This window comes from Lynx rufus, unplaced genomic scaffold, assembly GCF_022079265.1.
Source record: "Lynx rufus isolate CCGP_SWC_20201006 ecotype Redwood Valley unplaced genomic scaffold, mLynRuf1.p SCAF_2, whole genome shotgun sequence".
NCBI classification, from domain to species: Eukaryota; Metazoa; Chordata; class Mammalia; order Carnivora; family Felidae; genus Lynx; species Lynx rufus.
In genome coordinates, this window is record NW_025814834.1 from 137178072 (window position 1) to 137204338 (window position 26267).

Below are 26267 nucleotides of genomic sequence, written 5' to 3' on the forward strand. Positions count from 1 at the left end.
TCCTTTTATGACTTTTTGGATTTAAGGTCATGAAAAACTTTTCAAATGATTCTATTGAATTCAAGAGAACTACTAAATTCATATCTATATTTTTATTATACCAAGATTTTTCTCAGTGCTAAACTTGTCAATGTAGGTTTTAGTTAATAGGAAACTAGTATCTGCTATGATCTATCAATACATTTTTGCACACAAACTAAAAATAATTGTTAAGTTTTAGAAAATTAATATAGCATGTTTTTCTTTAAAGTTCTCATAAATATGCCCAACAATGTGCATTTTGAGAATGTGAACCATCTCATAGTAGGAAACTCGTACTCAAGATTAATTTTACAAAACTATTTTTAGGAAATAAATTCTTAAATGCTTGTGTTTTTTCATATATCCTATGCATCATTAACATAAGCAAATTATGGCATTCATTATATTAAAAACATATTAGTATTCTAGTGAAAAAAAACCACACAGTGAACATCTGTGTTCTGAACATCCTTTCTGAACATAACAGTGTAGGTAGACAATTCCATGAGTCAATATGCAGTTAATATTTATCGAATGCAGTGTAGAAGGTGCTAGGAATAATATAGTAAAAGGTGAGAACATTAGTTAACCACAGCATAATCAATATGTATTATTACTGAAGAAAATATATACCACAATTTGAAGATACTTTTCCATTTCTTTCATTATTACATTCTAATACTTCATTTTCACTTATGTACAAGTGGAAGATTACATGACTTTTCTGTTTCAAACTCTGGATTTCAAACTCTTATTTCTAGGCAATTAAGGAATACTTCATGAATTCAAAAGAACATCCCATTGGTAATGATAGTTTTTCTTCCTGATTCAAATCAAAAGCTACCTCTCTGTACATTAAAAACAAAACAAAAGAAAGGAAAAAGACAAATCACTGTTTTTAAAGTCTTACCTAATTGGGCATCATTATTATATAAATTAGATTTTTAAAATAATTTCAGCCTGTGCATATAAACCCTTTATATTATATTTGATCTTGCATTCCATAATACAAGTAATTGCATACTTCATACATATCCATGAATCAGCTATAAGTCATAAAGCGTTTCGAGAATAGTAGCAATTGACCAGGCTTGAGTTTCACAGCTGAAAGGACAGTATTGGCCATTCTCATTGGTCAGTTCAGGAAGTCCTTTCCAAGGGGATCTTAAAGAAAGAAAAGACATTTTATGAGATACAATCTAACACATCTTGTCTGGATTAACAAAATAGGCAATAACTTGGTGGTTTTCCTTGCTAGTACAGAAAAACAACCATATATAGTCATTTGCTACAAAATAAAACAGGATATTCTAAAGATCTATGTATAAAGAATTTAGATTAAAATTATTCTTTGATATTCAGTGTTTGGGATTTAAGACCTTCAAACACAAAGGATTCCTTTTATGTATTAAAAACAGGGGGTGCCTGGGTGGCTCAGTTGGTTGAGTGCCTGACTTCGGCTCAGGTCATGATCTCATGGTTGGTGAGTTTGAGCCCCATATGGGGCTCATTGCTGTCAGGGCAGAGCCTGCTTCAGATCCTCTGTACCCCCCCTCTCAGCCCCTTTCCCACTCTCTCTCTCAAAAATAAACATTAAAAAAAGAAAACAGAAGAAACTATCATTCTAAGCATATACAGAGTGACAAATATCCTCTCAGGTCTAATTTTAGTACTTTCAAATTAAGTTTATGAAATTCAAATTGTAATTATGTAGATTTTGACAAAATTATAAAACTAATATAGAATAATGAAGAAACGCTGAGAGCTATGACTAGGAAAATAGTGCCAATTAAAAACAAATCTGGTGGCACCTGGGTGGCTCAGTCGGTTGAGCATCCAATTCTTGAGTTTGGCTCAGGTCACGATGCCAGAGTTGTGGGATCGAGCCCTGCATCTGGCTTGCACTGAAAAAGGAGCCTGCTTAAGACTGATTCTCTCTCTCCCTCTGCGCCTCTCCCCTGCTAGCATTCTCTCTCTCTCAAAAAAAAAAAAAAAAAAACAAAAAAAAACCAATATGAATTTCTATACTAATCTCTCATTCTACTGAATAATACAGTTAGTATTTATTATGTTCTAATACTAAGTGACTTATGTACATTATCTCATTTAATGCTCACAGCAACCCTGAAAGGCAAGAACCATAATCATCCGTATTCACAGAGCAGGTAAGAGGTTTAGAGAGGTTAACTAATTATCAGGCCTTATTATCAAAACACAGTATTGTTTCCATATCAAGTTTCTTCTTCTTTTTTCTTTTTTTAACTTTATTTATTTATTTAAGTAATCTCTACACCCAACATGGGGCTTGAACTTACAACCTTGAGATCAAGAGCTGCATGGTCTTGGAACTGAGCCAGCCAGGTGCCCCTCAAATTTATTCTCTTTTAAAAAAATGTTTATTTATTTATTGATCGAGAGAGAGAGTGAGAGAAGCAGAGAGGAAAGAGAAAATCCCAAGCAGGCTGCAGCTGTCAGCTCAGAGCCCAACAATGGGGCTTGATCTCATGAACTGTGAGATCATGAACTGAGCAGAAATCAAGACTCAGATGCTCAACTAACTAAGCCACCCAGGTGTCCCTCAGTTTTATTCTTAATTTTAGTGTAATCTCTTAAACATGAAACATAAAGTTAAAAAATCCAGAATTCTGTATTGTTTCATTTTTAAAGTTGGGTTATGGGAATGTGTTTGTTTCACCATTATAACATTGTAACTCATGGCTGTGTGAAGAGTGTATGTTACATTATACTCTTCTGTAGGCATTAAATTTTTCATAAGTATGGAAACATAATTCCCTTAAGTAAATATGGAGACAGTTTCGATAATAACTAATAATAATAACACCAGCTATGTACCATATTTAAAAAGCCATCACAGAGAAGTACAAAATATAGAAACTTGCTTCCAAGTGTTCAAGTTTCTTCCGAGTAAAATGCCAAATTACTGAAGTTAGGTACCAGGGTATCTGTAATAGGCTGAACTGTGTCCTCCTCAAAATTCATATGTTGAAGTCCCAACCCTCAGTACCTCAGAATGTAAACTTATTTGGACATGGGGTTGTTACAGATGTAATTAGTTAAGATGAGGTCACACTGGAATAGGACGGGCCCCTAATCCAATTTGACTGGTGTCCTAGAGAAATTTGGACCAAGAGATGCACACAGAGAGAAAGTCATGTGAAGATTGGAGTTATGCTACCACAAGCCAAGGAATTATCAGAAGCTGGGAAAGAGGGCTGGGAGAGATCCTTCCCTAGCATCTTCAGAGGGAGCATGGCCCTAGTAACACCTTGATTTCAAATTTCTGGCCTCTAGAACCGTGAGGCAATAAAGTTCCTTATTTAAGCTTTTCACTTTGTAGTGCTTTGTCATAGCAGAGTCAGCAAACTAATACAGTATTGAAATTAAACAAAACAAGCTAATAGAACCAATAATATACTGCTCACAATTGTTATGTGGAACCAGAACATGGAACATATACATACTGGTATAAAGAAGTCTTCTTTTCCTTCCTTTCTGAAAGAAATTCATTCCTCAAGTCATTAGGTGGGACAAAGGAGGTCAGTGACCACAACTGGGGAGGAGAGGACATAAGGGTAGTGGGAACAGCACAGGGTGGGATGCCAGAACCTGAAGGGTATGAAGAAGTTCATACCAAGGGTGGGAATGGCCCAGAGCCCAGATGGTGCAAGGGGGGCATCCGCACATAAGTGTGGTTTAGTGTGGGATCGTAAGGCCCGAGAAGGACAAAAGGTCACCTATGTCTTGGGGCAAGCAGGGTGAGCCGAGACCCCATGGTAGTGGATAGCACAGTGTGGAGAGTAGGTTACTCATGGCCCCAAGATCAAGAGTCGCATGCTCTTCTGACTGAGCCGGCTGGGTGCCCCTGGATAGCATAGGGTTTTTTATGAAAAGAAGAAAGCAACAATTTCAAATATTATAGGAATGTCAAAGAAGGGAACTGAAAGGAAGTCATGGGATCTGGGAACCTGAAAGAATCTTGTCGAGTGGCTTCACCAGAGTGGTGAGGGCAAAACAAAAGCCAGACTGAAGGTGGAAAGGGGTCAGAAAGCAAAAGGATTGAGGCTGCTCCTATAGGAAGTGAGCTGAGAAGAAAACAGAATGATAGGACAGGGCTAGAGGCAGGAACAGTATGAAAGCACTTTACTTTAGGATGGGCTGATCTTTCTAGATTAAGAAGGAAGGATCAAGTGGAATACCAAGAAAGGATAATTACTGGAGCAAAGTCAGGACACAGGTGGGAGGGATGGGATCACAGGTAAAGTAGAAGAGTGATCCCTGCAGTGTAAGATACTCTTACTTTTCATGGACAAAAGGGGAAAAAAAAGAGAAAATAGATGCAAACAATGAGAAATACTGTGGCAACAATGAGAAATACTGTGGCAATAACTGGGGCAACAAAGGATAGAATATAAGAATGTTCACATCACACAGATTCAGTCTCAGTTTCTAGATGAGGTACAAGAATTCTGGCAGGATTGGGTTTTCTGTGACTACATCCAAGCTAACAAAAACAAACTGAAAAAAAAGAAAGCTTGACACGACATTCATGGTGATGATGGAAGTCCCTCATGCTCTTGTAATAAAGGAGAGAACATTAATGTTGTTTATGCATAATAATTCTGAGCAATAAGCTGTATATATACAGCCATACCTTGTTTTACTGAGCTTTGCTTTACCGCACTTTGTAGACACTGTTTTTTACAAATTGAAGGTTTGTGGCAACCCAGCATCAAGCAAGTCTACTGGCACCATTTTTTCCAACAGCATTTGCTCACTTGGTATCTGTGTAACATTTCGGTATGTCACACAATATTTCAAACTTATTCATTATTCCTGTATTTGTTATGGTGATCTGTGGTCAGTGACTATGACTTGCTGAAAGCTCAGATGATAATCAGCATATTTTAGCAATAAAATATTAAATTTTTTTAACGTTTATTTTTCAGAGTGAGAGAGAGTGGGGGAGGGGCAGAGAGGGAAAGACAGAATCTGAAGCAGGCTCTCTAGGCTTTGAGTTGTCAGCACAGAGCCTGACACGGGGCTCAAACTCATGAACCGAACTGCGAGATCAGGACTTGAGCCGAAGTCAGATGCTTAACTGACTGAGCCACCCAGGCACCCCAGCAATAAATTTTTAAAAAAAATTTTTTAAGGTTTATTCATTTCTCAGAGACAGAGAGACAGAGCGTGAGTGAGGGAGGGGCAGAGACAGAGGGAGACACAGAATCTGAAACACACTTCAGGCTCTGAGCTGTCAGCACAGATTCCAATGCGGGGCTTGAACTCATGGACTGCAAGATCATGACCTGAGCTGAAGTTGGACACTTAACCGACTGAGCCACCCAGGTGCCCCAATAAAATATTTTTTTTATAATTTTTTTTTTCAACGTTTATTTATTTTTGGGACAGAGAGAGACAGATCATGAACGGGGGAGGGGCAGAGAGAGAGGGAGACACAGAATCGGAAACAGGCTCCAGGCTCTGAGCCATCAGCCCAGAGCCTGACGCAGGGCTCGAACTCACGGACCGCGAGATCGTGACCTGGCTGAAGTCGGACGCTTAACCGACTGCGCCACCCAGGCGCCCCTAAAATATTTTTAACTTAAGGTATGTACATTGTTTTTTTTAGACATTATGTTATTGCATATTTAATGACTGCTGTACAGTATAAATGTAACTTTGACATTCACTGGGAAACCAAAAAATTCATTTGACTTCCTTTATTGTGATTTTTGCTTTATTGAGGTGGTCTGGAACTGAACCCACACCATCTCTGAGGCATGCCTGTATTTAGGTTTAATCTAGAATTTGGGAAATTAAGCTAGCTTTCAACTATCTTTGTATCATCTTATAAAGACACATAACTCTGACACTATTTATCTCCAATAATTCGGACAAAGGAGGTGACAAATGGGTTTGAGATAACAGTCAAAAGACCAACCTTGATACTTTAATTATAATAAGTATAATAAGTATAATAAATATAAAAACATGTTTACTTATTTATCAAGAGAGACAGAAGGAGGGGCAGAGAGAGAAGGAGAGGCAGAGAAAGAGGGAAGAGAGAATCTGTCAGTGCAGAGCCTGACACGGGGCTCGATCCCATGAACCATGAGAGCATGACCTGAGCCAAAATCAAGAGTCAAATGCTTAACCAACTGAGCCACCCAGGTGCCCCTATAATAAAGCATTTCTGAAAATTATTTATTGATATATCTTTATTTTTTTAAGTTATTCTGATTTTGTTTATTTTTTCAAATTATTCTACATTTAAAAAGTTTTAACATACAGTGTTACATTAGTTTCAGGTGTACAACATAATGACCCATTCTATACATTTCTTGGGTGCTCATGAGGATAAGTGTACTCTAATTCTCTTTATCTATTTCACCCATCCCTCCACCTACCTCCCCTCTGGCAACCACATAAATCTTTAAATCAGCTAACTCAAAATGCCCAGGCTGAGAACTTTTAGTTTTTTTTATTTATTCTGTTCTAACCATACCCAAAAATATCCATGAAATTTAAAAAATCAGACTATTTGACATGTATAAATCACACAATATCAAGTCTTCAAATCAAAATAAATAACAACCTAAAATAATTAAAAGAAGGTGAAATTACATCATTGAATTTGTCATGTTAAATAAGAGTAAAGCTTTCAGATTTCATTGGGGTACCTAGAGTATACAGAAACTAATTCTAGGAGCTGTTATTTACCTAATATCTAATAAATTGACTAAATACTGTTATGGGAATTACATGCTGCCCAACAACTTACCTCTCAAGGTGAACATAATGCCGGGAAAGAACATTTTTAACCAAAAACACAGTCTTTGCATTAGCCTCTGGACCCATCAATTTGGAAAAATATAATTTTGCACGAAGAAAATAGCCAACTGGCCATAGCCACTCCTAAAAAAGATGATTTAAAAGTAAAGGAAAAAAAAAAGAGCTGTGAATATTTATAAAGTTATTTGAAAAATAACTTAAGCTGAAAATTCTGGAAAGAGAAATGAAATTCTTACAGGTCCTTGGTGATAATTGAAACCTTTAGCAAGATTGTAGTTGTCATTGTCTAAGGCGTTGTCATAAATACCACAGTAAACCATATCACTGCAAAATTATTGAAATTTAGGTTAGAAAAAGATCACACATTACATAAGAAAGATTTTTCAATAGCAGAGGTAAAATAAATAATCAAGTTATTTTGTCTTCCAAATCTATTAACCTTAGATTAGTGTATACTGGGCTCAGAATGTCTTTTTTTTACAACTCATTTTAAAAGATTTATTTGTTTGTTTGTTTATTTATTTATTTTTAAGTAAACTCTCTGCTCACCATGGGGCTTGAACTCACAACCCCAAGATCAAGAGTCACATTCTCTACTGATTAAGCCCAGCCAGGCACCCCCAGAATACTTTAATACTGTGTGAGGGAATGATTAACAAATACTTACTGGCTAATACAAAAAAATATAAAGTATTCAGGTATCTTGCCTTCAAGGAGTTAGTCTAACACTAAATATTGGTTAAATTCAATTATTTCACTAAGCTTCTAATACACTTATTATAATTAAAATATATACAAAATAAATTAACAAACATTAAAGAGATTTTATTAAATATAATATAAATATTATATATTGGAAAGATTGTTTAAAAAAATTTTTTTTAACAATTATTTATTTTTGAGAGAGAGAGGGGGGGGATAGAGCATGAGTAGGGTAGGGGCAGAAAGGGAGGGAGACACAAAATCCGAACCAGGTTCCAAGCTCTGAGCTGTCAGCACGGAGCCCAATGTGGGGCTCGAACTCGCAAAGTGAGAGATCATGACCTGAGATGAAGTCTGACACTTAACCGATGAGCCACCCAGGTACCTTGGAAAGATTGTTTTTTAAACTTCTCCAGTAAGTTAAAGTAATTAAAATTAGTACATTATCATTACAAATAGTAATTAAAATTAGTACATTAAAAGTACTAATTAAAAAGTAATTAAATTTAGTACATTATCATTACAAATAGTAACCAAATGGACACAGAAAATTTATACACAGTTATAAACTAAACAAAGTATTACAAGCTTATTGTGACAAATACAAGATAGTTATCTATACTCAGTTTAATTATTACTTTTCTTTTTTTTTTCTTTTAGTGAGAGACAGAACTTGCCACCTGAGTAAGCTTATTTATTTATTTACTTATTTCAAATGAGTAGGCTTTAACTGTGGGTTTTAGTCTTGATCATTGGTTTGTAACACGTCTGAAAATGTGGAGAACACTTCAGAATATGGATAAGCACACATACAAAAAGTCTGCATCTCAAGATTGAAATGAGTACATAGTAAATTAGGAAAATTCTACAAAGGTGAGGGTATTATATAGAAATGGAACTCTGTCACCTATTGATATAGAAAGCAAATTAATTTTGGGCATCAAACTTTAAAGGAAAATCGCAGAAGACAAACAGGGAGGCCATTAGAAACTCAAGAAGAAACAAAAGTTGGAAAAGAAAAGAAACGTAAAATGACATAAACACATAATCATAAAGTAAAAACAAAATCGGTTATTGGTTAAAATAAAAATAGTGGGGTAATTACACAGAAAGGATGGAAATGGTTGGTGGTGAGGATAGAGTTAAATCCTCATCTGTTAACACAAGAAATAACCAAATAGTGTCTAATATTTAAAAAAAAAAATCAAGAAACAGGGGCACCTGGGTGGCTCAGTTGGTTAAGCATCCGACTTTGGCTCAGGTCATGATCTTGCAGTTTGTGAGTTCGAGCCCCGTGTTGGGCTCTGTGCTGACAGCTCAGAGCCTGGAGCCTGTTTCAGATGCTGTGTATTTCCATCTCTTGGCCTCTCCCCTGCTCATGTTCTGTGTCTCTCAATAATAAATAAATGTTAAAAAAAATTTTTTTTAATAAAAAAATCAAGAAACAACTGCATACACACATTATTTAGTAATATGGGAGCAGGGATGCCTGGGTGGCTCAGTCGGTTGAATGTCTGACTCCTGATTTCGGCTCAGGTCATGATTTTGCAGTTTGTGAGACCGAGCCTCGAGTTGGGCTCTGTGCTGACAATGCAGAGCCTGCTTGGGATTCCCTCTCTCTGCCCCTCCACCACTCACACTTGCTCTCTCTCTCTCAAAATAAATAAACTAATCAAAAATTAAAAAAAAAAAAAAAGAAATATGGAGGGAACTGCTAGGGGTAATAACTTGGAAAATTTTAAAGACTGTCTTTGAGGAGACAATATGTCTATACTTCCAATGTTCACAATAATCATGTATTACTTCTACAATTAGAAAAAGTAAACATTAGGAAATATTCATGACATATTAGTTTTATAAACATAAAACTTATTGATTATTAAATATAGGACAAGCATTGTGAACACTGATGTTTAATGAAGATACAGATGGTGTTCTTAAAAACTCAGTTTGAATACAATTTTAGAGTTTACTGACAAGCAAAAAAATTATGGTTGATGCAATATAAACATCAACAACAACATTTTTTTTTTTTTTAACATTTTTTTATTTTTGAGAGAGACAGAGACAGAATGCGAGTGGGTTGGGACAGAGAGAGGGCGGCACAGAATCCAAAGCGGGCTCCAGGCTCCGGGCTGTCAGCACAGAGCCTGATGCAGGGCTCGAATTCACAAGCTGTGAGATCATGACCTGAGCCGAAGTCGGATGCTCAACTGACTGAGCCACCCAGGCGCCCCAACAACAACATTCTTTTTTTTTTTTTTTTCAACGTTTTTTATTTATTTTTGGGACAGAGAGAGACAGAGCATGAACGGGGGAGGGGCCGAGAGAGAGAGAGACACAGAATCGGAAACAGGCTCCAGGCTCTGAGCCATCAGCCCAGAGCCTGACGCGGGGCTCGAACCCACGGACCGCGAGATCGTGACCTGGCTGAAGTCAGACGCTTAACCGACTGCGCCACCCAGGTGCCCCAACAACAACATTCTTAATACTTACACTCCAACGTACTTGGGGTTCCAAAGTTTTCATGCCAAGATTAAATATAAATATAATTATATATTAAATATAATATGAATAATATTCTTAATATTTATACTCCAACTTACTCTGGATCCAAAGTTTTCATGCCAAGGGGACCAAGCAATTTTTTTTCTGCAATCTCCAAAGCTTTCCATGCCTTTTCTGCAGTAAAGAGCTCAGGGGCCTAATGAATATCAAAAGTGAATATTCAAACTTTTTAAGATCACAAAAGAATTAGTTTCCACCCACAGTGGAACATAAACTATTCATAAACTCAGAAATGAAAACGGTTTAAAAACACAGTGTGCGTCAGAACTCATTTCAAGTGCAGAAGCTTAACCGGATCTAATGCTATGGGGCTGATGTGGGTGTGCTGCTCTTGGCCTTAGAAATGAGCAAAGCTGTTAGATGTGATTATTTCCTTGTGTCATTTTAAGAAAGTTATGAGCTCCAAAAGGAAGCTGCCTCAGCTACAATGAAGGCAGAACACACTTAAACCCATCTAATTCATTTTTCAGGATGTTTGCAATAGCTTCCTTTAAGTATATCTGGTAGTCATTTTTTGCTTTTGGGGTCATAGTAAAATACAGAATGACTTACACTCTAACAGCACAAGTAAATGTACTTGTGATATGGAGGAGAGAAAACACTGGTGGCTAAGAATCTGCATTTATTGTAATGGTTAAATGAAATCAAATGCACATTGAGTAGAAGCTATCTTTATGTACCTTTGCATTTTTTATTCTTTTTTTGCAGCTTTTATTCTACTATAATTTATAGTTCCATGTTTAGTGCTTTTTTTGACAAGGTGGAGACAGCTATGTAGTCATGGAAGAACACATACCCTCTCTATTTTACTGTTCTTAGTTTATTTTTAGACTAAGAGGTAAAATAGAGTCTAGAATTCTAGAGTGAATTGCAGCAATACAACAAGGAAACAGAATATGAGTCGAAGCAACTTTCATTAGTTCACCAGTCTAGATCTTTTCAGTTTGTATGCTGAGGCACGCACTGGTCACAGCACAGGTGTGCCCAAATACGGATGCCATCAGCTTTCAAGTTGGGCGGGGCCTGGGGCTAACTGAAGCAGTTGGATCTGGCATGATCAACCTAATCAATTTAGACCAATGTACTGTATAAATATCGTTATTTTCTATGTGTGCTATGATAAGAAAAACATTGGCAAGCACTCCATTAGTCATCATCTATTATTTTCTGTTTTTTGATACCGAATGTCATAGGTTAAGGGTGGTATAAAACTAGCTAGTAAACAATATACTTTTTGGCAACTACATGAATTTGAAAACAAATGGGAATAAAGAACTAAATACACTCTACCACAACGTTTTTGAAATTTGAAAGTAGCAATTCACTTACTACAACCATTGCTATGGTGAAATTAGGCCTGAGCTGATAGTCACACCACGGGCTTGAAGCTCCATAGCTATCTTTGTATATGCCACGTTTGTGAACCAGATTAGGATGCTTTTCGTTAGAATCTGAAGGGTCTTCTGACACATAAAATAGCTTTTCGAAGTTGTCTTGTATTTTTCTGTTCCACTCATCGTATGAGATTGTCACAACCTTTCCTGAAACATGATAAAAGATTTGGCAGTTTTTTAAGCATTCAAAGAAATCCATACATTTAGTTACAGCCAAAGAGTAATATTTAGGCAATAAATGACCCACTTCTTACAACTGTCAGGGTCTTTTGAAGGACTCTAGCTTGAAATTAAAATTATCTTTTGTTATATTACCAAAAAGAATTAGACTCCAGTAAATGATCCCTGATTTGTCTTTGTATCACTCTTAACGTGTTTGATAAAGTTACATTTACTGTGCACTTGGAATGAGGCTACTCTGAATTGAGAAGTGCCAGAAGTGTAAATATACACTGGATTTCACAGAAAATACTCTCCCCACAAAAGAATGTAAAATGGCTCATGAATAATTTCATACTTATTACATGTTGAAATAATATTTAGCACATATTGAGTTAATAATGTATATTATCATAATTAGTTTCACCTGTTTCTTTTTATTTTACTTTAATGTGAGTACTAGAAAATTTAAAATTATATTTCTTTTGGACAGATAGCTCTAGAAAAAGAGATGTAAAGATTTCATAGTGTTCACAAAAATGCAACTTGCTCACAGTCACATTAAGGAAAAGAAAGCATAATAAGGCAATTAACTATGATGTTTTTCATATCTCAGTTCAAAGTTGCTATAAAAATATGGTTAGTAACGAGGTTTGTTACAATTTCATAGTAGGAAATTAATGTTCTTTCTTTCCTCTTAATCTTAAGAGTTTTCTAATATTAGTTCATTGAGTCAAATGATGATTATGTAGATTAAGAGTATAGACTGTACATTTGAAGTTTCTTTTTTTTAATTTTTTTTTTTTCAACGTTTATTTATTTTTGGGACAGAGAGAGACAGAGCATGAACGGGGGAGGGGCAGAGAGAGAGAGGGAGACACAGAATCAGAAACAGGCTCCAGGCTCCGAGCCATCAGCCCAGAGCCCGACGCGGGGCTCGAACTCACGGACCGTGAGATCGTGACCTGGCTGAAGTCGGACGCTTAACCGATTGCGCCACCCAGGCACCCCTTGAAGTTTCTTTTTAAATAAAATGCACAGCTTACCATGTCTTCTTATGGTGACTTCATGATAAGGGAAAATTCTTTTTTTGGATAATTCCAGCAACCAACGGACGGTAGATTTACTCAGGCCCACAATTTCCACAGCAGACCCATCTCTAAAATTAAAATAAATTTTACTCTGTGGGTTGGAGTCATTTAAGCACTACTTAAATGGCATTCAATAAATAATTCTGATGAATTGTATAATTAATGTTATAAAAACAACTATGAAAAGCCCCTCACTTTATTGAAATGTATACTGCATACATAAGAAATCTCTCCTCTAATTATTTTGCCATTGCTTACCTACTTAACAATTAAAAAAAGTTCCGTGAAGTGGAATGGTGATTATGGAGTTAAAGAAGATGGCAGCTGGAAAAGGTAGGGAATGCATCAGAGAATATTGAAACAGAGTACCAAAGACAGAAAACATGGGATAGAAGGACTGGAGAAAGCCAGGGAAAGTATACTTAGTAATTTGAAAGTGTGTTTTTTTTTTTTTTTGTTTTTTGTTTTTTTTTACAGAGTTAGAGAGAGAGAGAGAGAGAGAGAGAGAGAGAGAGAAAGCAAGCACAAGTTGGGGAACAGGGCAGAGGGAGGAGGGAGAGAGAGAATCTTAAGCAGGCTCCATGCCCAGCACAGAGCCTGAAGCGGGGCTTGTGACTTTGGGATCATGACCTAAGCTGAAATCAAGAGTTGAATGTTCAACCGACTGAGCCACGCAAGTGCCCCTGAAAGCTCATTTTTAAGGAAAATGAAAGGGAAGTATGAGACCTAATAACGTACCGAAATAAACATGCTTTAAAAAGAATTCGCAAAGCATATAACAACAGCTATAATTAAATGATTTTTTTCACAGTTCTGACTGAAGATAAAATTTAGAATAAGAAAAGAGTTTCTCAGACTTGATACTATATTAAGCATTTAAAACCATAAAAAGAAATAATGGGAGAAAAGACGAAAAAATTTAGAAGGATAAAAGGTTCAGAAATTAAAAGTATTTCAAAAAGGACTGGGTAATGGGGTGTTTTCTATATGCATGAAAGATGGGCATCATGAAATGTTTACAATGAAAGCATTTTAGGTTAAGATCTTAACCACAGGGATAACGAATCATAATAATAATGAATCACTCCTTTGAGGTGCTTGTCGGGAATCACCCCACGAGAACTCCCTGAAAAGAACAGACAGCTTTCCTTGATGACTTGTAATAAGAGAGTTGCGTGTGTGTGCTGTGGGAGAGGAGGGAGTGGATGAAGGGAGAGAGATTTTGACCAATTTAATATGAAGACTTCGTGGTTAATAGAATAAAAGATTCCATAAGTATGTGGTTTTAAAAAGGGTATAATTATATATGCACAATACAAATAAATACTACCTTGGAGTGGCTGGGATTCCTCTGTTTCTGGCTCTGTCACTTTCTCCCATTTTATCCATCCATGTGCCGCAATTTAAGCGATTTCCTCCATAAACAAATCCTGTTTCTTCGTCAACACCTGCGGTTATATTGAAGCCTAGAAAAGCAAAACAAAACATTTATAAAATCTGAAAGGAATACAACAAACTAGGATAACTACTCTGGAGAGCACTGTGCTAATGCCTTAAAAGCTGAAGACATGTATGTTCTACCATAGAGTAGTTTCACTTCTAGACACATACTTTAGAGAAATCCTTACCCATGTGCATATGAAGGTACGCACAAGGATATTCAATGCAACACTGTATTAGCAAGAAAATAAATAACTGCTAAGCAGAGAAGTGAATAAACACTGTGGTTTATTCATACAGTGTAAAACTCTCTATACCATTTCAAATTAATGAACTAGATTTACATGAATCATAATGTGCAAAACCCCAAAACAAAATGATTGAGCAAACAAGTTGCAAAAGGATATGCATAAGATACCTTTTCTTAAAAGTTTAAAATATAGACAGTACTAATATATATAATCATATAGGTCTATATGACTATGTCTAATATGATAATATTTAAAACATATAGTTATGTGTATATATTATAGTTTGAATACATATATAATGTAATATAATATACTGAATACATACTATATAATATACTGAATATATACTACATAATACATATGTAATTTACACATACTCAAACACAAACTCATAAAATTCAAGACATAAATGGAAATAATAAACCCTGATTCTAGCATAGTCATTAATTATAGAGAGGGAGGGAAGAGAGAGAGAGATGAAGCTCTACATACAATTCTGATGGTTTACTTTCAACACAAAACAGAAAGATCTGAAGAAAATATGATCAAATGTTAATATCTGCCTAATTTTATTTCTAGGTTTCAAGGTATAATTTATATTTTTCTCTAACTGGAATGTTTTACAATTAAATCTAAAAATTAAAATAATTCAGAGATATCACAAAAAATGTTCTTTTAAGTATAAAATCTATATCTATTTAGTGTCCTAACTGAAAGATAAAAAAGTATCAGTGATTTTTACCAGTTCAATCATGTATACAATTTGTATGTTACCACCACAAACAATAAATTAACTAAATGAGGTTTTAACTACTTTTTTTTTTTTTTTTTTGAGAGAGCTTGAGTGAGTGAGGGGCAGAGAGGGGGAGAGAGAGAGAATCCCACAAGGGGCAGAGAGAGAGGGAGAGAGAGAGAATCCCGAAGCAGGGCTCCAGCTCACCTGATATGGGGCTTAAACTCACCCGATATGGGCCAGGACCTGAGCCAAAGTTGGATGCTTAACTGACTGAGCCACCCAGGCGTCCCTAACTACTGTTTAAAATGTAATTTAGAACATGCAAGAAGGAATATAAGTTTTTGAGTTTACGTCAAAATTTGCCAATGACTTAGTGAGTTATCTGAAATAGCTGAAATAGATCACTTAAAAAGATGGTCATTTTACAGTAAAAACAATAGTGTTTAAAAAAAGAGCAACAAGAGTCCATAATCCTATTACCCTAAGAAAAACTATTACATTTATGTATTCCTTTCTAATCTTTTCACAGAATAGTAATATTTTCATAAATAAATCCAACTATTTTTCATGTATTAGATTCAACACCCATATAGTTCTTAATATTCAAATAATATTACACAAATTATAAAAATTATAATCATTAGAAATTATTGAATTTTTCATTCAAGTAAATGTAAACAGGGGCGCCTGGGTAGCTCAGTGATCCACAGTTCATGGGATCTCAACAGTTCATGTGATCTCACAGTTCATGGGATCAAGTCCCATGTGGAGATTCTCTCCTCCTCTGTCTGCCCCTCCCCCTCTCATACACACATTCTCTCTCTCAAATAAACATCAAAACAAAACAAATGAAGTCAATTTAAACATTTCCTCTTAGACATAATTATTTTATTCTTTTCTGTGATTATAAGCAAAGTTATGATCAGTATCATGTAATATGGACTTTTTGTGTTTTAGGTTATTTCATAGACTAGATTCCCAGAAATGGAATACATTTATGAACAAAAACGTGAATATTTTGTATCTCATAAAATATATGTGGATCTCTCTCTCTCTCTCTCTCTTTCCAAGTTGCTTTTGAAGAAGAATGAGTCAATTTGCAATACCATCAGTAGTATCTGAATATCTCTCAAAACTAAAATCTATTATTTGTTACTGTTTGCTATGGATTGAATTGTGTAAATGCCCAAATTCATATGTTGAAATCTTAACCCCAGTACATCAGAATGTGACTTTATTTGCACACAGGAATTTAAAAAGTTAATCACATTTGGGGCACCTGGGTGGCTTAGTCGATTAAGCGTCCGTCTTTGGCTCAGGTCATGATTTCAGTTTGTGAGTTCGAGCCCTGCATTAGGCTCTGTGCTGACACCTCAGAGCCTGGAACCTGCTTTGGATTCTGTGTCTCCTTCTCTCTCTGCCCCTCCCCCACTTGTGCTCTGTCTTTGTCTCTCAAAAATAAATAAATGTAAAAACAAATTTTTTTAAAAAAAGTTAATCACGTTAAAATAAGGGCATTAGTCTGGGCTTTAATCCAATTTGACCAGTATCCTTATAAGATGAGGAATTTTGTGCACAGACAATGCACAGAAGGAAGCTGATGTGAAGATACAGGGAGAACACCATGTAACCATGAATATGGCCATCTACAAGCCATGGAGAAAGACCTGGAACAGATCCTTCTTTCATAGACCGAAGGTTGAGTCAACCCTGCCAACACCTAAATTTTGGACTTCTAGCCTCTAGGACTGATAGACAATATATTTCTGTCATTTAAGCCACCCAGTGTGTGGTACTTTGTTATCCTAGTCCCAGCAAATGAATACATTGGTTTTTTTGCTAATAATAAACAGTAGACTTATAGAACTCACTATGTGCCATGTACTGCTCTAAGTGCTTTAACATACATATTTCATTGAATCCTTGTATCAACCTTAGGGGGTAGGTGCTGCTATTATCTCCCTTTTACAAATGTAGAAGAGAGAGGCAAAGAGAAGTTAAAACTTATCCAAGGGAACACAGCTAGAAAATGAGCAGAGATGGGATTTTTAAGATAGCAAGTCTGTGTCTAGCATTGGCGCTTTCATTCACGCTCTGTTGTCTCATGATAATTTAGTAGAGGAAAAATGGTGAACGACTTTAATATGAATTTGTTTGAGTGCCGGTAAGACTGACTGAATGCTTCTCTCATGTTTATTAATGGACTATCCATGTCCTTGGGCAAACTACTTGTCTGCCTCCCCTTCTTATTTCCTGAACTGTAAGCTAGGGATAGAGGTACTAGCCTCTGGAAAATGTTTGCAAAGTAATACACAAAGGCAAGGAGGCTTTTAATTTATCTGATATTAAATATATGACAATAATTGGATATTAAATACATGGCAATAATTGGATAATCAGTGGTTAGTGATTTTCCTCTCAGAGATTTAGTGGAGCAAGAGAAACATACACAAAAAGGTACATGGGTTAAAATAACTGTAAAAGGACAGGTTGCTTCAAATGTACAAAAAAAGTAACAAAGAAATCATATTTTTGTAGTTTCTGATGAAATGGCAAAATATCCCAGGCTATGGGATCTCTCCCCAAAATCACCCCTAGAGAAACTACAGAACTGAATGTGAGGTACTGATTTGAAGAATTCACATAATTTTTGGGAGAAACTGACAAAAACAAGTGAAACCTGACCAGCCACTCTTGGGCTTTACTCTATCTAGGCTTTTAATGTTGTTGTGTTATAAGCTAATGAGATTGCCTCTTTTCAGAGCTGTATGGAGTTACTACTAATCAAGGGAACATGAGCTTATTGAGAAGAAGAAAACATTAGATACCAGATGAATCTAACCACTATAAAAGGAAAAGAAGCAGGGTGCCTGTCTGGCTCAATTGGTAGAGTGTGGGACTTTTGATCTTGGGGTTGTGAGTTCAAGCCTCATGTTGGGTAAGAGATTACTTAAAAATAAAACCTTTAAGGGGTGCCTGGGTGCCTAGGTCGGTTAAGCGTCCGACTCTTGATTTCAGCTCAGGTCACGATCTCATGGTTCGTGAGTTTGAGCCCAGTGTCTGGATTTGTGCTAACAGCATGGAGCCTACTTGAGATTCTCTCTTTCCCCCTCTCTCTGTGCTCCTACCCCACTCTATCTCTCTCTCTTTCAAAAATAAAATAAACATTCAAAAAAATTAAAAAGAAAAAAGAAAAACACTTGAAGATAGTGTTCACATCACAATAAAAACAACTATAGCAACTTATAGATCACTTTTTACTAGGCAGTGTTCTGAGAGGTTTCATAAGTAACAAATAAATGAGATTAGCTCATTGAACTAACTCAAATAAATTTGAAGGATGTTGTAGGAGATATGGAAAGAAAAGATGATCAGATTGCACATAAAAGTTTATTGCTGTAGAATATATGAGGACCCCTTGAAATCAACAAGAAAAATACAGGAATGCTAAAAGAAAGATAAAGGCAAAGAACATGAAAGGACAATTTATAGAAAAGGAAACTTTCTAAAAAGGTATTAACATATGAATAATACTCAAATTCACCAGTGATAGGAGAATCACAAGTAACAACAATTACATATTGCTTTACACCCATGAGATTAGTGGACAATGCGGGTGGGCACAGAAGAAGCCACTTTGATTGTCAGTGGGAATACAGACTGGCATAATAATTATGGAAAGAAATTTGGTAGTACTTAATCAAAGAGCATAAGAGTATAGTATATATAGCTCTGATACAGCAATGCTAAGTGAAATAAGCCAGACACAAAAGGACAAATACTGCATGATTCCATGTACATGAGGCATGTAGAATAGTCAAATTTACAGAGGCACAAAGTAGAATAGTGGTTATTAGGGATGAGGGAGGAGGGAATGAGGAGTTATTGTTTACTGGGTACAGAGTTTCAGTTTAAGATGATGAAAAGTTCTGGAGATGGATAGTGATGATGGTTTCATAATAACGTGAATGTACTTAAAGCCATTGTACACTTAAAATGATACATTTTATGGTAAAATGCTAAACATGTTATGTGGATTTTGCTACATACACAAGAAACCTCAATAGTGGAAAAAACCAACACTCCAATTAAAAAATGGGCAAAAGACACAGACATTTCATCCAAAAGAGATACAAATGGCAAATAAGCACATGAATGGATGTTCAATACCATTGGTCATTAGGGAAATGCAAATTAAAACCACAATGGGTAGTGGTGTACCCAACTATCAGAACAGCTTAAAAAAAGTGATTAACGTCAAATGCTGCTGAGGATGTGGAGAAGCTGGATCTCTCAAGTTTGCGGAAGGGAATGTAAAATGGTACACCACTTTGGAAAATAATTTGGCAGTTTCTTATAAAACAAAATCCATACTTACCATATGACCCAATCACATTCTCAGGCATTTGTCCCAGAGAAATAAAAATTTATGTTCATACAAACACCTGTATATAAATGTTCATATTAGCTTTATTTATATTAACCAAAAAATGGAAATAACCAAAATGTCCTTCAACAGATGAATGTTACATCCAGGAAAGAGAATACTACTGAGCAATAAAAAGGAATAAACTACTGATACATGCAACAGCTTGGATGGACCTCAAAGGGAATATGCTTAGTGAAAGAACTTATCTCAAAAATTTACATGCTATATGATTCCATTTATATACATTCTTAAAATGACAAACTACAGACTCTTAATTACAGAGAACAAACTGAGGGTAGATGGGGGGGTAGGGGAGAGGGGAAAATGGGTGAAGGGCATTGAGGAGGGCACTTGTTGGGATGAGCACTGGGTACTGTATATAAGCCAATGTGACAATAAATTATATTAAAAAAATAAAAATTAAAAAATTAAAAAATGACAAGACTATAGAGATGCAGAACAGATTAGTAGTTGCCAGAGACCAGGGATTGTTGGTGTGACTCTTAAGGGGTAGCACAAAGAAGACATTTCTATAGATTGATTGTGGTAGCGATTACATGAAGTTACACATGGGGCAAAATTACACAGAGCCATGCACACACATGTACACACACAAATGAGTTAATGTAAGAATGGTGAAAATTGAATATGGTCTAGTTAACAGTATTGAACTAATGTCAGCTTCCCGATTTTGATATTGTATTACAGTAAGATATAGATAAAATAGATAAGATATCCTCATTGGGGTAGCTGGATGAAGGCCTCAGTATACTCTTATGTGTCATTTTTACAGCTTTCTATCACTCTCTAATTCTTTCAAAATTAAAAAGTTAAAATCTACATGCACATAAAGCAGTATATGTTTCACAGAACAATATATAGATATACAGCAAATGTATATGTATTGTATGCCCTGCATGTGTCTTTATATTACTTCCTGTACGGAATGTCTCCAGAGGGAATGCATAATAAAATAAATTGTCATTAGCCTTGCATTGACTGATGATGATAGTGTGCCATAAAAATAGGAACATGATAAACTTAAAAGAGGTTAAAAAAGTAGGTCTATTTTAACTCTGTAGACAAAGCTTTTTACAAAAAGAATCTTATACGAGCCTAAGTTACAGAGAAAGATTGTGGACAAAATCCTAGCTCTGCCACTTAGTAGCTGTGTGACTCTGGGCAAGCTACTCTGCTTCGGTCATCTTATCAATACACCTGGGAACAGTATAATGCATCCCCAATGTTCTTGGGAGTGTTAAATGGGAATAACATAGGTAAAGTAGTTAGCACAATGCCCAGCACATAGTAAGCCCTCATTTATTATGCTTATAAATGCAACCACCAAAATTACCTTTTAAATTGGCTGGCAAAAAGATACAAAATTAAAAAGATATAAAATTTTATCTTTCCTCTAGAAACTAAAACTAAATCGGTGAGATCAGGAACTGTGTTAATCTTTCTCATTGTTGTATTTTGAAGTTTCACACACAAATAAAATATTTGTCAAATACATGAACAATTAGGGGTTCCTGGGTGGCTCAGTCAGTTAAGCGTATGACTCTTGGTTTCAGCTCATGTTACGATCTCACAGTTTGTGGGATAGAGCCCCACAATGGGCTTTGTGCTGACAATGTGGAATCTGCTTGGGATTCTCTCTCTCTCTCTCTCTCTCTCTCTCTCTCTCTCTCTTTCTCTCTCTCTCTCTCTCTCCTTCTCTCTCTGCCCCTCCCCTGCTCTCTCTCTCTCTCTCTTAAAACAAACAAACTTAAAAAAATACATGAACAATTACAAGGTTTAATTCCACCTCATCAGTAAATCTTTACTATGTAAAGTTATGTACCTTCATCCTTCATGTTTCGATCTATCTGTGGCCCAGCATTCCTTTCTCGGAACTGTATGCCCTGCATATGTCTTTGCATTACTTCCTGTATTACTTCAAACAATGGCTGATCCTGTTTGAGATACAATGGATGTTATTTTTGTTAGAAACTGCATTTTTCTTACCTTTTCCCAAATCCCACAACTGTAGTTTTGTGAAAACATATTTTCCTCTGGAAGAGAAATGGGGTGGGACTGGGGAAGGAAGCTCCTATATCCCACATTAAACAGTCAGCCTCTGGCATATGAATATTTAACATACTGTAATTTCAACTATTCATGTCTGTGATATGAAATAGTTTGTAATTTTGCTGACACATGAAAATGAATCTTGTGAGTTTGTATAGTTTCTGTTCAAGTGAACTGTGCAGATAATAAATGTATCTAGCTTCTACAGAAGCTACAGAAATCTAAATTGGCATTGCTGTTTTTACGCATCCACATATATAGTAACAGGGATAAATTACATGGTAAAGTGACACTTTAGGTAAAAACTTTTTTTGACAAATGTTCTTTGAATATTTCATGACAAAAATATCATGGGGGCACAGATCTCTGCTAACTTTAAGATGGTTTAGAAGTTCTCCACAATCACATACCAAACAAACTATAATATAAAGGTGGATCAGAAATGGCAAAAGTACATATCTTTGTACATTACTGACTGGGAAGAAAACCACTCAAAACGTTTATTTTTTCTGCACTGTTCACAAGGTAAGTGCATTGTGGTTTGGTGATCAGGCTCTCCGCAACCTTGTTTACCCTTTCCACCATCTCTTATTACCCTGCAGGTGCCCTACACAAAAAGTCAAACTAGACTGAGCAGCATGTCCTAAATGTGCTTCAATCCACCCTGCACTTTATTTTTCCTTTCATCTTTGATGTTTTCTCACAACTTCCCTCATCTCTGCTGAAATCCTACTCCCCTTTTAAGGTTCAGTTGAGGTGAAATTTTAGCTACTTTATGAAGTCCTCACTAAGAACCAACTACCTATTAGATTCTCTCTCTCTCTTTTATGCATGGCATTTCCTATACACCTTTTTGTAATGACCATAATATGTATATGTTATCTTTTCTACCATGTTGCAAGTTCCTTCCTTGAACTTGAAGTTTGAACTTGCACTTGAAGATAAGAAGCAGTCTTATCACTGCAATCTTTCAAAGTCCTAGCAGGTGCTAAACAAATACCAATACTTGAATTCTTCAGATCTGGATTCTTAATTACATGCACTTTTATATTTTATACACTTTTACAGCTAGAAGTCATTTTTCGGGAAAAAGAAATTATTTTAAGATGATTTTTACCAGTGTGCCGGCAGACAAAGGAGCAGAATCATCAGTAGGATACATTCTGGAAACTGGGCACTTGAGAATGTCTAGGCCATTGGGAACGAATTTACAATAATCCTGAACACACTGTAGCCACCACCACACAGCATCCCGGCAATTGTATCTGGCATAAGTTCCTTCGCCCAGGAGATTAGGAATGAGACCATGTCTCAGGGTACCAGCAAATGCTAAAATAATATTCCTAAAACAACAGAATTAGGTGGATCATTTGATATGAAAACAATCAGTTAAAAAATTTTAAGTCCCTTTTTGTGACTACTATTCCTGCCCTTCTTTGAAATTTCATGGAGAAGTGGCCATAATATGATACATCAAGCACTGAATTAAAGGCCAGAAACCTTGATCCTAGCCCTGGCTTTTTCTCTGACAATCTTACCTTCTCTGGGATAGTTTTTTTTATCTGTGGATTTAGGGATTGGACTGGGTGGTTTTTAGGGCCCCTCATATCTCTAGATTCTACTTTTGAAATCTGTGGTATTTCAAAATCTAAGTAACTATGAAATGAACTTTATTATTTTAAATAGCAGATATGAAGAGCAAAGCAAATATGTAAGAAAATAAATGAGTAAAAGTTGACCTTGAAAATCACAATTTATTTTCAAAAACTGGTAGAGAATACATCTTTTAAAGTATTATTGTACTGTCATATACCAAATGACAACTTCGTAAGATGGCATATTGCATTCTAAAATCTAAGACATAAGAAATAAGAAGACTGAGGTTTAAAACCTAGCATTGCCATCTGTATGACCTAGGAAAAGTCATTTAAAATGTCTGGCCTCAGTGCTTTTTGCCTAAACCATTTGGAAATTTAATTAGTTTTGTGTCTCAGTTTAATGCCTGTCTCTTAAATAATAGTGCAATAAAAATCCTTCTTATATCCTGCAGCACAAAAGTGTTAGTATGGATAGTGACAGTTCCAATTAATAAAAGGTCAGAATGCAGCAATCTTAGCCATCCAGAACAATGTCACACACTTGAAAGTTGAATACAAAGACTTCTGTCCATGAATATCTCTGCAGAAGGAGGAAGTAGAACTCTCTGTGGTAGAGATAGCCATGTGTCCACCAAAATGGCTTTCCCCCATGTCCCAACCTACTTTAGAGCTGGCTGTGACCAGATTACTGGATTCTAAGGCAAACATGTGAATGGAACTGATGTATGTTAAGTGCACAGAACAGGTGCATTTTCCTTAGGCTCTTTCCCTCTCTGCCAGCTGATTGGAGAGTAGTACTCAGAGGCCCTGGGAGATGGTCGATCCTCAAGATGAAGGAGCCTGTATCCTTGAATCACTATGTGGAAAGCTGCCTCCTGAACACCCATTTGGGGCGAGAAGCAAGAAATAAATTTCGTCTGTGAAAAACCACTTAAGTTTATAAAGAAAAAACATTTTTTTTAATATTTATTTTTGAGATAGAGAAAGAGACAGAGTGTGAGCGGGGGAGGTGGAGAGAGAGAGAGGGAGACACAGAATCCAAAGCAGGCTCCAGGCTCCAAGCCATCAGCACAGAGCCTGATGTGGGGCTCGAACTCACGAACCGTGAGATCATGACCTGAGCCAAAGTCAGATGATTAACCGACTGAGCCACCCATGTGCCCTAAGAGTTTATAATTTATATAGCAGCTAGTACTACCCTAACACATACATTATCCTCTTGGAATCATCTAGATCAGGGTAGGCAACCTTTTTTCTGTAAAGGACCAGAGAGTAAATATTTTAGGCTTTGTTGGCCATATATATGGTCTCAATCATGTATTCTTCTTTTTTAAATGACTCTTTAAAAAGGTAAAAATTATTCTTTGCCCCAGGTCATACAAAATAGGCGGTAGGCCATATTTCATTCACCCCTGATCTAGACAGTCATATGTAAAATTGAGAAGGAGAAATTGTTGGTAGTATATAGAAGTGATAATTGAGAGCCCAGATAACAATGAAAATGATAATAATGATTAAAAAATTAACATTTGTGTAATGTATGTGACAGATACTGTTCTAGACGCTATAACTGTATAGCTCATTTAATCTTCACAAAACCCCTATAGGTTAAGTACTATCACCATTTTACGGAGAGTACAAGGATAAATAATGTGTCAGCTGGTAGTTTGGAACCAGGATTAGAACCTGGCAGTCTGGCTAAAACCCAATTTCTTAGCCATTACATTGTGCTGAATTCTGATGTTCCATTTCCTACTTTTTAATCATGGTAATTTAGAGCATTTGGGGAAGAAGCAAACAGCGTCCCAAATCTCTACAGCCCCACAATGGTCTCTTTAGTCAATAAGAAATGATCTTATTATATTAGGTTAGCAGGGAAGAATATGATACATTTCATATGTCTACTTAGAAATTTTCAATTTTAAAAGGATTGAAAACAAAACTTTTGTCATTTGAAGAGGCAAATTTCAGTTATTTTCTGAATGACATCAAAACAAGGTATCATATAAATGCTTTTTTTGCTGAAAGTTTTAACTTGTAGAGCAGTGCTGTCAAACTTTAGCCTTGGGCTGCTGAAAATCACCTGGAAAACACAGATTTCTACCTGGTACTCTGCCCTCTCTATCCCCACATTCGGAGGTCCAGCATAAGGATCAAGAATTTACATTTCTAACAAGTCCTCAGATGATGGTGACACTGCTGGTTGGTGGCACTGAGTTGTGCTCATTTGAGCAGCACTGCTATAATAGCCTCTCTTTTCTGCCTTTGGTAGTTCCATTCATACGATTGTGACATTAAGAAACACTATTTTAAATCTAAAAAAAAACAAAACTGGAGGTTCCAAGGCCTGACAACAGATAGAGGAAAAGCTGATACTATAATTCTTTCTACAGGACTCAGTGTTCATTATAGAAGGAAAAAAATGATAAAATTCAAATTTTACCTAAAGGTGAATCTGAGTTCTTATAGTTAATTCAGGCATAGAAGTTTTATTCTTTAGTGAGTGATGTTAGTAACATGGTTAAATATTTTTTAGTTTTACTGAAATCAATTAGCAAATGCTGAAGATAACCTGACCTATAACATGAAGGACTAGAACTTAGTAACTTCAAAAATTTTCACTACTTTGAAATTCTGTGATCTTACTAAATGAACATGTATAAAATAAAATAGGGGCACCTGGGTGACTCAGTCGGTTCAGTGTCTGACTTAGCTCAGGTCATGATCTCACAGCTCGTGAGTTCGAGTCCAGTGTCAGGCTCTGTGCTGACAGCTCAGAACCTGGAGCCTGCTTCGGATTCATTCTCTCTCTCTCTCTCTCTCTCTCTCTCTCTCTCTCTGCCCCTCCCCCCTCATACTCTGTTTCTTTCTCTTTCTCAAAAGTTAATACACATTAAAAAATATTAAAAAAAAAACACCTAAGGAAAACCTACCTCCCAACTGTTACAAATAGATGGAAAGGAGGAAGGTTTGAAGAGCATGTGAAAAACATTTA

General features: G+C 36.1%; 1 protein-coding gene across 2 annotated transcripts in view; it reads right to left on the reverse strand.

Annotated features, from left to right (window-relative positions):
• Positions 1–992: 992 nt before the first annotated feature.
• AGL (amylo-alpha-1, 6-glucosidase, 4-alpha-glucanotransferase) overlaps positions 993–26267 on the reverse strand; it is an 82801-nt gene continuing 57526 nt past the window's right edge. Inside the window, exons 26-34 of one of the 2 annotated variants that reach the window (XM_047084063.1) lie at positions 22792–23017; positions 21448–21559; positions 14079–14214; positions 12704–12816; positions 11434–11645; positions 10143–10240; positions 7071–7158; positions 6824–6957; positions 993–1185 (exon numbers count right to left, since the gene is read on the reverse strand). In XM_047084063.1, the coding sequence (XP_046940019.1) occupies positions 1068–1185; positions 6824–6957; positions 7071–7158; positions 10143–10240; positions 11434–11645; positions 12704–12816; positions 14079–14214; positions 21448–21559; positions 22792–23017 (1237 nt within the window). In that variant the 3' untranslated portion in view covers positions 993–1067. Of the gene's footprint in view, positions 1186–6823; positions 6958–7070; positions 7159–10142; positions 10241–11433; positions 11646–12703; positions 12817–14078; positions 14215–21447; positions 21560–22791; positions 23018–26267 lie in introns of those variants that run through there. The other variant, XM_047084064.1, reaches the window with a different exon arrangement.